Raw genomic sequence first — 12,827 nt, 5'->3', positions numbered from 1 at the left:
TTTGCGTAATCACTGGTGGTAGGACCTCTTGGGAGTCCGCACGGGTAGGTACCACCACCCCGCCTATTTCCACTGTGAAGCAGTAATGCGTTTCGGTTCGAAGGGTGGGGTAGCCGTTGTAACTATACTGAGATCTTAGAACTTATATCTCGAGGTGGGTGGCGCATTTACGTTGTAGATGTCTATAGGCTCCAGTAACCACTTAACACCAGGTGGGCTGTGAGCTCGTCCATCCATCTAAGCAATAAAAAAAAAATCAATGTAGTCTAATTACAGAAAATAATTTTTATAGACCAAATAATTTTCGTATTCAACAATTTGTATAATTTATTTTAAAGAGGTAAAGGGAATTGAAGTCATTTATCGAAATTGTGATTAATTAGGTTAACAATGAAAGTTTTAAACTAGTGCTTGGGTACGCTCAGCTAATCATTTGTTAATTGCTCAGTTGTATGTATGGGTATGTTGTTATGAACTGTTTTCCATTGCGGTATATCGGGATGGCTAAAAGTGCCATGACTAGCCTCGATAAAATCTGGAAAGACCGTAATATTCGCCGAGTAACTAAGATGCGTTTGGTTCGTACGTTGGTCTTCTCTATCTTCCTGTACGGGGTGGAGACTTGGTGTCTCAGGAAAAAGGAACGCAAAAAGATCGAGGCCTTTGAAATGTATTGCTGGAGAAAGCTGCTACGCATTCCTTGGACAGCTATGAGAACCAATGTCTCCATCCTCGAAGAGCTGAGGGTCACCAAGCGCCTGCTGACTATGTGCCAGGAAAGGATCCGGAGTTTCTTTGGGCACATAATGCGATCCTCATTGCACAGCCTGGAGAAACTCATCATTCTCGGACAAATGGAGGGGAAGCGCGCTAGAGGAAGAGCGCCAGCTAGGTGGGTGGACCAACTCAAGGAGGTGACTGGAGGCCAGATACAGGGAGCGGTACATATGGCGCAGAACCGAACCGAGTGGAGAAGATTGACATACAGTCACGATCCTCAGCATTGAGGGAACGACCAGAAAGAATATTCGAGATAGCAAAAACTGAATCTAAATTTTTTCCTATATATGAGATTGATTTATCAATTTATTATAAAAATTTAAAATCGATATTTTTGATCTAAATTAGATTGGACGATTACTAGATTTTAAATCCCATCCCATCCCTATAGCTTAACTAAATTTGTTAATGGCGGATGCGCTTGCGTGATGCCGGTGTCGTGTTTTTATTGCATTTAGTTTGGCGTCATTTTGTGTGAATTTGTGAAACAGTTATTATTGGCATTTTTTATCTGAATACGTAAGTTCTTTCATACAATGTTTTATATAAGTATCGTTTCTATTATATTTCGTACGGAGTAGCGGCTTCGTCATCCGAAGCGTAGTTTAGCGTAGTGCTTGTGATTTTCCATAAGCGTAAACTGTGAAGCATGCTCATGGCGTGCGTGTTTAATTTGTTTTACTAGACTCGCAGGTACATTATGTTGTTGAAAATCAATACTATTAAGATTATTTCGTTCTTTGTTTTGCTTTGGCATCCCACCCATTTCGCGCGTTCTTCACGTCGTCCTTGAGATCTCTGAACAAGCGCCAAGCCAAGTGTATCACACGAATCAGACATGGCGGGAAACGTAATCGTAAAATTATGAATGAGGCGTTGTACGTTTGAGCTTATACTTATTGTTTTATAACAGCACAGTTCGTCATCATGGTAGCCCAAAAGAAAGGTCGCGGAGCTAAAACTCAGGCAGCCAAACCCAAGCCCGCTGAAGATGTCGTTGAAGAAGCAGAAGTTCCAGAACAAGCCGAAGAGAACAATGGCGTATCGGATCAAGTTGAACATGGAGACGACGGAATCGCTGCTGAAGGCGCTGAGAACGCTGATGAGTCTACGGAGGGCGATCAGAATCAAGAAAATCCTGATGGCGAAACAAAAACTGAAGAGAAGCAGGAGGAAAAAGTAGAAACTGGTAAATTGCTGGTCGAGAACCTCCCTTCGAGCTACCTCTTCGACTACCAGGAAAAGCTCAAGGAGTTGTTCTCAAAACACGGGGAAATAAATACAGTCAAGTGAGTAAATTAACATGTCTAATGAATGATCTCACATGTCATCTATTGAAATGTTAGCAAACATTCAAATATCAGTTCGCAAATATGCCATATTTCATAGAAAATAAACCAGTAAAGTAAACTATGATTAGATTGTGTTTGCTAAGTATTCTGGAGATGCAAGTAGCACTCGGAATGCAGGCATTCCCAACTAGAGTCAGTATTAATGAGGCAAATTTTTCTTTGTTTTTAGACGTGGTCCAATCATTGTAACTGAACTGACCACAACTCCGACATTATCGGCTATAGTCGAATTCAAAAACAAAGACAGTCTGGAAAAGGTAAACAAAAGTTTATATTAACATTTTATTATTTTTTCTATTTGAAAAAAAAAATGCATAGTAGAATTTAGTTGGCCAAAAAGGCTTTTAACATAAGGCTAATGATGAAGTTATTTATTCCAAATTTTTTCAATAAACAACTGCTACCCTCGAGTCATCACTAAAGAATGACTATTTGAATGTTAAAACAGGCTGGTCTTCTACCATATATTTAATTATTGGTTTGTTTTTTATTTGAGTTGCTAAGTTTCAAAATTGCTCTTGTAAGTTTTGTTTGTGGTAGGAAATCAGCCCTCATGTGAACTTTTCATTTTGTATTGGTGGAGTTACGGTGAGTAATCCCTTCCCTATTTTGCCAATTCCCATTCACTATCCTCCTAATTTTTTGTTTGTTTGATTACTGAGTTTTAAATGAAGTGTCAAAAAATCTTCCTGTCTAATCTCACAACAACATTATTTACACACAGGTTTTTTTTTAAATAGTGAATAATATTAGGTACAAAAGAGTTCTTAAGAACAAAATCATTGATAGCTGAAAATTTTCATGACCACCACAATCTACTGTGATATATTCTGTACTGATTCTAAAAAATGAGTACTGACTTCTTAGTTTTTAGTTTAACAGTAAGGTTTCTTTTGATTAAACAAGCAGCTTTACAACACAATGCTTTAAAGGAAGCATTTAATGAACATTGAATTGAATTCAAATTACAGATTTGAAGAGAGATTGAGTCTCTCTGTATTTGTTCAGTTATTCAACAGAAAGTGTCCTAAGATGATACCACTTTGTTTGAGACAATACTATCATCTCGTTGTTACCATGGCACGGCCCGACGCCGCGGTTTAGAGTTCATCCATACAACCTAGAGCCACTGCGGTCATCCCCAGTGTGTTTCCAGAGATATTTTTTGCCATGTACCATGCGGCTTTGGAATGAGCTCCTGAGCTCCCCTCCACGGTATTTCCCGAACGCGATGACATGTCCTTCAAGCGAGGCTTGTGGAGAGTAATAAGCGGTTGGCGGTGGCCTAGCTCTGCCCCTGGGACGGTAACCACACCATCAGGTGGGCCGTATGCTCGTCTCGTCTGCCTACAAAGGCAAAAAAAAAAAAAATAGTTTAGATAATTTGTCGTTGTTTTAACATCTTTTCACCAAGTTCACCAGTTTCACCTAGTACCACTTGATGGTGGTAGTGTATTGTGAGCTACTGTTTTTTTTTCTTTTTTTTTTCCTACCTAAGCTGATAGCCTTGAGAGGCTATTTCAGCGTAACCTTAACTAATAGGTGAGCTCATGGGGCTCAAACCTGATGACGTTGCTTACACGAACCCTAGCAAGAGCAGAATCTACCACCGGATCGGAAACGCGACCCACTGAAAAGATCCGTCGAGACTCTGTGGGCTGTGCTGAGGGTTAAGCCTCTGCCAATTGGTATTGCATTTTACATTGAGGAAGCACATTTACAATATTATGGGGACTGATCTCATATGGCCTGAACTCTGATACAGTGTATGTCTATGGACTTATACTAAAACAATTTGAAACCATTACTCATACAAAATCCTGCCATTGAAAGTGGAAAGCCTTCCTCGTGTAGAATGAGCTAAGGACCCTTATTATCTTAAGTGGTTAATGAAAATCATAGATAGTACATGAAGAATAGCTGTCTTCGATGATGAGATGAATTTGGGCGTCATCGTACAATCATTGAAATCGGTACACATAATTGTATTGTGTCAGGAATTACTAGAATGGGCATATCCCATCTGTCAAGCTTGCTCTACCACCACTACTCGAGTTACCATAATTTGTGATTCTAATTCTAACATCCTATTGGTACGAAATAAAAATAGCTTTGATGATTCAACATTGCCTATCTACAAAAAAATGAGTGACATTAAGTCAAATTACGTTATAGTTTTTTAATATTATCTAAATTATTTATCAGATACCCAGATGGCAAATAGCACTTGCATTTATAATTTAAATTTTTTAGCAAGAGGTAGTCAATTTTGGCAGGAAATATTGTAAGCCCGCATGGGTAGGTACTGCGTAGCACAGTTAAAGCAGTTGTTACCATACCAAGGGTGGTGTCGGTATTTGAAACGGGATGTTTTTGGGCTCCGGTAACCACGTATCTAACCTATTCATCGAATGAAATCGAAAATAGGTGATTCGCTGCTTTTTCTTGTTTATTTTCGATGCAATAGACGCATATTCTAGAAGTTACCATAGTGAAAAATGATAGCACTCTGTGCATAAAATGTTATTACTAATAATATGCTTACATTCGAAACAAAAACGGGTATATTTCATCGAGCTAAGCTGACGCCAGTGTGCCTTTGAAATCGTAGGCACATAATTCTTTCAAGTTATGCAATTATATAATATAAAAAATTATGTATAAAAAACAAAAAAATTGATCCTAAGCAAAATTATGGGACAGCAAAACCATCCATAAATGAACCTCGGACTATGAAATTATTGTCCTCACTGAAGCCTTCCATTTATCGTTTCCATCGGAGTTGACCAGAATAATAAATTTCGTACCTTTATTTGGCAGTCGGTCGAACCCCGATAATCATGTTGAAGTGACTTATGTGGTTTGATATTTCCTTTTAAGTCTGCAGTAACTTTTTGAAACTTATATAACTATATATAAAATATAGGTGTAGCTGCTTTTTTCTCGATGTATAAATAACAGGTAACCTATTTGTGGTTCACACAAATAGGTTACCTACATGTCCGTAAGATGTCTTTTCATTGTGTAATTAAAAAAAAAACAAAACAAAATGAGTGTGATCGGTGAACTGTTAAAAGTGAGATCCTTATAACTCATATCTCAAGGTGGGTAGCGGCATTTAAATTGTAAATGTCTATGGGCTCTGGTAACCACTTAACACCCACCTAAGCAATAAATAAATAAAAAAGAAGTGACAAGAGTCTTGTGGCAGGCGCTGTCGGAGCACGGCGCCGTGGTGGAGGGGCACGCGCTCTCCGTGGCGGTGGAGTCGCGCGCCGAGACCGCCGTGCTGGTGGGGGTGCCCTACGAGGCCAGCACGGACTACGTGCGCCTGCTGTTCGCGCACTGCGGCGACGTGGCGCACATCCACGAGTTCAGCAAGACCAAGTACAAGATCTGTGAGTTCGCAACCTGCCACTGCAATTAGTGTCTAAGTAAATTCGATTAATGCAACTTGATGTTTGACTTAACACACTTTAAAACCATGAAATAATCACAATACGGCTCTAGGGGGCTGAGTGGTAAATGAAAACACCAGTGTGATTGCATCTTATATATGTTTCATTTTCATGATGGTAATGTTAGAAAAATGAATTCAGTTTCTAAAAACTTTGTTGTGTCGAAACACAAAATCAGTGCACTTTTGTAGTATGTTGGTAAAAATGTTGGTAAAAAACCTTTACAGTTGGAAATAAAATAAAATTAATTCATATTAAAAATTTTCAATTTTCAAAACAATGACATAAAAACGATACAAACATGCCACGCTCTGGTTATCAACAATGAAATGTCCTCGGTGGATGTCGTTCGTTAGGTGTTAGGTACGTGTTTACTAAAAATGTAGTGTCCGCCCGATCTTGGAGGTGGGAATCCTGGCGTAGTGACATCGGTCGATCCGGAAGCTACCAGTACTAATAATTGACTTGTACAGTGCGAGTGACATTCCACGACAAGGAGTCCGTCGAGAAGGCGCTGAAGCTGGACCGCGAGCTCCGCATCAACGGGTTCCTCGTCACCGTCTCCAAATATCGCGACGAAGACGAACAGAAAGCTCATAATGCAAGTATTAACAAGGTATGAGGTGGTGGACACTCGCTGTGTGCCACCACAGTAGTCTTAGGATGTGGAAAACATTACCAAGTATAGCCAAGAAGATTTCTTCCCTATATGGTTAAGATGACTGATTAAAATTAGAAGAAATACCTTTGTTTTTTAACTTTTTTTCTTCAGTTGTAAAGATCTGTAAATTGACAGAAAGGTTTGTTAGGTGAACTTGAAGTTAAATTTTGTAACACCATAACTTTTTAATATTTATGAAATATTAATTACTACGGATTTTTTTCGCCAAGCCACATATCTATGTTGTACACGGTTTCCTAGGAAATACAGAGCATAGAATATTTTTGCAGCCGAAACAAGTTGTGTCAATGAAAAAAAAAAAATTAAAATGTTGATGGATTTTAGATGATTCTTGCATCTATAGTACTTTACCTTCTTCGTCTACTTCAATGTTCACTTCGAGTGCTATGTTATCTAATTTTTGAAATCGAATCTCCAACGTTTGTGCGAACAGAACAAGCGGCAGCACCCGCAGCAGCAGAACCGCAACGCTGCGAGCGCCGCCAACAACACCAGCAGCCCCGCCGGCCGCGCCAACAACTTCCGGTCCCGCGGGAGCTCCTTCAACGCGCAGGGGAACTTTAGAGGTATGCTCAGTATCATCTTCTATCTTCTTCTTCTTCTTCTTCTATCTATCTATCTTCTATATAAAATGAATTGCTGTTCGCTAGTCTCGTTAAAACTCGAGAACGGCTGGACCGATTTGGCTAATTTTGGTCTTAAATTATTTATGGAAGTCCAGAAAAGGTTTAAAGGGTAAATAAATATGAAAATGCTCGGAATTACATAAAAATAACAAATTTTGTTTTTCCTTTGATGGGGACACATCACATCATAGTCGGACGGATTACTTTTGTTTGTTTTAAGTTTATTTTATATAAAACTAGGTCTTTTATTTATCGATTAAGGCACTACGAAGTCTGCCGGGTCAGCTAGTTGTTAAATAAAGCCTTATTTGGCTCATTTTATCATGCTTGGAATTGCATTGATTTTTGGCTCTTACTGAGGTCATTGCAGAAAATGTAATTTTGTAGGAGTGAGAGTATTGTGGCAAATACACAGAACAGTGGCCCCTGCCTGAGCGGGTTCGTAATGCACTATACCACTAGTAATTACATTATAATTAGCTGGGGGATTTTAAATATACTGAATTACTAATTGACTGTGGAAAAAGTTCTTCACTTTAATTTTAATACTTAGATATATTTAATAAAGTAGTGAAGTAAATGAGAGACGCTAATTTAGAAGATTAGTTATTAATATTAAAATCATTAAATATATTAAATCAAATCACCGAAACAGTTGAATGCCCCTTACACAGGTTATTTTAAAAACAAACATGTATGTGAACTGCACATTCACACGCGGTAGAAGTGAATCTATCAGAAGTATTCTAACTCATTCTCTCTAAGGAGAGTCCTGTGAGGGAAGTTCTGACAAGTGTTGGCATGTTGCAGGAACGCGCGGGCGCGGCGGCGGCGGCGGATTCGGGCGCGGCGGCGGCTTCCCTCGCGGCGGGTTCGCCCCCGTGACGTCATACATGCCGCCGCAGGGCTTCCTCGCCAGACCCGTGAGTCGCCCCACTCGTACCCTACCCGTACCCTACCCGTACCCTACTCGCAACTCTCACCAAACTCAACGTGCTGGTTTCGGGTGTAATTTATTTCAATTGTATACTAACATATTCAAATATATGTTAGATACTTATTATTACAGTCACTTTTTAGTGGGAGTTGGGACTTCTTACATTAGATCAAAACAAAATGAAGGATTTGTTACCTGCATTAACTGCTGCTTAATATGCTTAATGGGAATTTACCAAATATACTTGGGCTTAGCCCAACTGCCCTGATTGCAAGTGTAAATCTGAATAGTACTTAGTCGCTCACACCCATGACTGTCTAAACTTTGTAAGCAATAACTGTAATCTGTTAATGATATGAATATTTTTTAAACAGTGCAATATCTACTAATGAAAATATTTTGTTTGTGTTCAAATAAATTACTGAAATTTATTTGAAGATAAATAAAAATAATAATATTAAATCTAAATATTTTCTGATTTATGGTTTGTATAGTGATTGTTCTAAAGTGATTAGTGTTGCTTTCTAAATTTATTAATAAATAATGTAAACAAAAAAAAAAAAGAAATATTTACTGTATTTTTTTGCAATGAACCTATCATTGGCTTTTGTTTCAATATTTTGCATGGTTTTCATTTCTGTTCAAAATTTAAATTGAAAAAGACCAAGAATTGAGTGCATAGAATTATTTGCAAAGAAATGCAGTTCCCAAACCGAAAGAAAAGCAAATCTTTTTCTTTGCAAACTAAATAATTTCTGTGCATTCTTTTCAGAGTTACCTGTAGTACAGCATTGTTCACTGACAAGGTACTGCATGGACACCTGCAGAGGTTTTAATAAGTTCATCTCAAACATATTTTAACAATTTTGAATTATTGATATGTTTTGTAACAATATTTTTTTTCAGATTTTGGTTCAAGGTATCTGTTTTAGACTATTCACAATAAAAATGTCTTAGCAGTTACCACAATAACTTGATAGATCAGTTAGTCTGTCAATAGTTTCTGTGATAGTCAATTAATTTCGGGACGAATAAATGCGAATGCTTTATTTACTTATTAAAATCTCTGTTATTAGATTATTTAAACTATGTGAATTCTGGTTTCACGTGATTACGTATTAATTTTGTATTGTATTCCATCAACAGGGCGGCTTCATCAACGACGGACAACGGCCGAACAAGCGGCTGAGGAAGTACTAACCGGAGATTGCAACGTAGTTATTAAGGAAGTTGTCGTGATCGTTCCGTGTCCGTGTGTGTGAGTGTGCGCGTGTAATCTCACTCTGTACAGTTTAAGTTCAACGTAATGCTTATAGGATCCGGATAATCATGACTCATCTCGAGTCCACAGACTTGTTTTATATTAGGTCCGACCGACAATATAATGTGGAGTAAATAATTATTAGCATACAGAAATATTTATATTAATGGAATCTAATAAACTGTTGGCCACCTCCTCGGGCTTGCGTTTGTAGTGGATGTTTGCACGTGCTCCCGCGGCGCAGTGCTGTGAACCGCAAAAGTTGATCACCAACCAACTGGGTCTGAGCTAACATAATTCAGCTCTTAATGTTAGTTCACTCTTCAACGTAGGCCATACAAATATTTATTTAGAATATTGATGAACATAGTTTTACAATAAAATAAAATTAACCTATAAAATTAAATATTGCTAATTTTTTCGGTAGTTGATATGAATTTTGAAATATTGAGTAGTTTCTGTGAGTATTCAGATATGACAAGATTTCGATTATTCTAGAAACAGTTTGATTTAGCCTATTTTGCCTTTTTGGGTTGACTTCTGTGTTCACCGGTGTGCTGTGAGAGTGAACTCGTATTAAACAGCATCAAATTATGATACGTTATGCACATTTTATTAAATGATCAAGGTTTTTCTATTCTGTAAAAATAATTTCGTTTTACGTAAATTGTATCGAGAAAGATTATATATGAGACAACAGCGACAAACGGCCTTCGCTTCGAGATAAAATATTGAATTTTTTATAATTACTTTTATTTCTTTTCACATTTTGGTGGAATTATTGTATGTCGCTCTGACACCAGAGCACGCCGATGTTTGTGTAGACAACACAACCAGATATGCAAAGTTCACTAATATAAGAATTCATAGTAATGTAATATTATAGGAGAAATCGCCGAATCGGCTATTTATAAAAATATTGCAATTTTGTATAAGTAAGAAAATAAGTTTCGATGGTTTTGTGAAATTCAAGATCCTTTTGGGAAGTTGTAAACTAGTTTTACATGATTTTGAAGTTCAGTCATTGAGAAACAAAATCACTATTTCATTAAACCTGAAACAAATGATGAATTAATATAATCCAAATGCAACGATTTAATAAATTAAAAGATTTTAAACCTTGAAATAAACAGTATTTGAGGGAGGCAGTATTTGAGATCGTTTTCTGTAGTTTGAATAAATATTTTAAACAATTTTATCTTGTATTAATTTTATGGAGTTCTGAGAGTTCGGAGTTGCGAATTAAACCTTTAAAAGTTACGGGGGGTTTGAGAATTTTAGTACTTAAACTACAAGGTTTAAGCAATGTGAATTTATCGTATTAAATATCTTTACCTTTTGAAGCAGGTTGCATTAATCACAGAATATCAAAAAAATTTTAATTGTATTTATTTTTCAAATTATATCTGTGGCGGAAAGCAATGTATTTCATTTACATTGTTAAGAGTTTTTTTAACTCTGCTCTGAATGCACCTACATCTAATTGATTCACAGGTCGAAAAAATACAAATGGCAAAATACAATTATGAAATTTAATGAAATCTAATTAATTGTTTGTAATGTTTGTTTGATTTGAATTTAAGCGACGGGTGAATTATTTTATGTATCGAGTATAAATTGTGTGCTTAGACGTACGCTAATGTAAGCGAGAATGTTGAACGCTGGAGCGTCGGCGCTATCGAATGAGGTAAAATTGTTTTATATTGCACTTAAATACATAACATTAATTAACATAAATACAAAACTATTTTTGTTCAAGTAATTTATAGCAAGCAATATTTGGACAAGGCATTTCACTGACAAAATTTCTAAACATGAAAAATCAGATTTATTAGAACAAAAGTAGAGAAGAAATCACTACGTGTTTCACTTGTAGAGTGAATTTTAGAGCGCTAGACTTGAAGAAAATCTCACACATGGTCAAGACTAAACTCGCTAATATTATTATTATATGACTGGAAAACTACATTTATTTGGCGAGCTTAACAATAAAGAACTTCAGAGTCCAGTTTTCGTCAACCCGGCATGTAAAAAGTAGGTATATGGCCATGTCACATGATTTTTGTTTGAGTGCGGGTATTTATCACCAAGAAAATAATTTATTTGACCGCGATTTTAGTTATTATCATGTCAGTAACCACCAGCATTACTACATACCTTCGTTTTCGCCAACATCGTTCATACATATATCTTACTATGCTTTGATACAAAGTGTACATTTTAAAACAATTTTATTCTTATATTTAAGTTTGAACTCATAATTATATAGATAAATAAAATCAGTATCTCGCTTACATGGACAATAGAATAACCGAGATATATTAAGATTAAGCTTAAATTATTTGTCCTTTTATGTGTAATATAAATGAACCACCAATGGATTTAGACGTAAAAAATAAGCCCCTTTGGAGTTGTTCAACAATATTGTAATATAAAAAGATGTATAAAATTCATTACTACATTTATTGTTGAGCATCGCAGACGCGGCTTGTTAGATAGTCCCAACTATTAAATCCATAGTAAACACTGAACAGAGCGTTGCCTTAGTATGATTGAATTTACATCCTGTCCCTATGGGTAATTCATAGATTATTGGACTTACTTCCAGTCTTGTATTTTAAAGAAACCGATTATTTGTAGTGCCAATGTTTTATTATGTTATTTTATACACAATATTAATATTTTATGTATAAAATGTGTAAAAGCACTATAAAGTTGGAATATCTCGCCACTTGCAATACCACGTAATGGCAACTATGACTTTTTATGCCTGAATGGATGTGTACAATATTCAGTTTTTTTTTTTGGATAATATAACTTGTTTAATGAATATTTTAATAAGAAAAAGGAGATCCCAATTATATATATATAATGATAATTAAAGTATAAATCTGTTGGTTTCATCTTTCGCCTGCATTGGCGCATCAGTATGATTTTACGTAATATTTTAATTAAAATATAGCGCTATGGTTCAAATATTAACTTTTCTATTCGAGAGATTCGCTTGTGTGCAGGGGTTTACGTCTGTTTAGTGTCTTTACTACTTGTGATTTAAGTTGTCACAGTAAAATATATTTTATGTACATACCTACGTTGTAATATGAAGTACGGGAGCGAGGCCGTCTGTCTGAAATAAATCTAGCTAATTGTATTTACTAAGTACATGAAATTAGATAATTTTAAGCTATAATGTCTTTTGACAAGTAATAAATGTAATTACTAACATTGAATCGTGTTCTTTTATTTCGAGATTTGGAGTTAAAGCCAAATGGAAATCATTGTAGCGAGTGATTATTGTAAAAATTCAATAGCATAGTTTTATTCCAGTTAATAAAGATCCTTTCCAGTAAAAGTGGTTTCTTTAGTGATGGCCCTCGTTCAAACAATAACACAAGTATCTAGTATGGTCATTACTTACTCAAATTTATAATTGAAGACATGAGTGGATGAAGGGGTTAAGTACCATTTTTAATTTTTTGAGTTTTTACAGTGAAGCTGTTATGTGCTTATAAACCATATTAGACCTTAAAACACTCGATTTAAAGGCTATTTTTAGAAATTGCATGTAATAAAGGAGTTATGTACGAAGAAAAAGTACAAGGTACCTATTTAACAAAGGTTTGTTGCCCGTTTTCTCCAAGTTAACAAATTGTATCATATCCCCTTCACCCACTCATGTCTTCAATTCTTTGCTGGTTTATTATTCTTTTTATTGCCATTATAGGCAGACC

The 12,827-nt window shown here is 36.1% G+C and overlaps 1 protein-coding gene across 4 annotated transcripts; it reads left to right on the top strand.

Annotated features, from left to right (window-relative positions):
* The first annotated feature begins 1,002 nt into the window (after positions 1 to 1,002).
* On the top strand, positions 1,003 to 12,326 carry LOC114242568 (uncharacterized). 4 transcript variants are annotated; one of them, XM_089733454.1, is made up of 9 exons: positions 1,003 to 1,299; positions 1,694 to 2,069; positions 2,302 to 2,389; positions 5,344 to 5,530; positions 6,064 to 6,191; positions 6,706 to 6,838; positions 7,709 to 7,821; positions 8,608 to 8,641; positions 8,982 to 12,326. In XM_089733454.1, the coding sequence occupies exons 2-8, from the start codon at positions 1,708 to 1,710 to the stop codon at positions 8,617 to 8,619; spliced, it is 1,023 nt and encodes a 340-aa protein (XP_089589580.1). In that variant the 5' UTR covers positions 1,003 to 1,299; positions 1,694 to 1,707; the 3' UTR covers positions 8,620 to 8,641; positions 8,982 to 12,326. The 4 variants fall into 4 exon arrangements, with proteins under 4 accessions (XP_089589580.1, XP_028029570.1, XP_028029569.1 ...); XM_028173769.2 differs by having other exon boundaries at positions 6,064 to 6,206; XM_028173768.2 differs by lacking the exon at positions 8,608 to 8,641.
* The last annotated feature ends 501 nt before the right edge of the window (positions 12,327 to 12,827 follow it).

The sequence above is a fragment of the Bombyx mandarina genome, chromosome 15 (assembly GCF_030267445.1).
Source record: "Bombyx mandarina strain Sakado chromosome 15, ASM3026744v2".
NCBI classification, from domain to species: domain Eukaryota; kingdom Metazoa; phylum Arthropoda; class Insecta; order Lepidoptera; family Bombycidae; genus Bombyx; species Bombyx mandarina.
The sequence above is the reverse complement of the archived record's forward strand: the minus strand, read 5'-3'. Positions and strand labels throughout refer to the sequence as shown.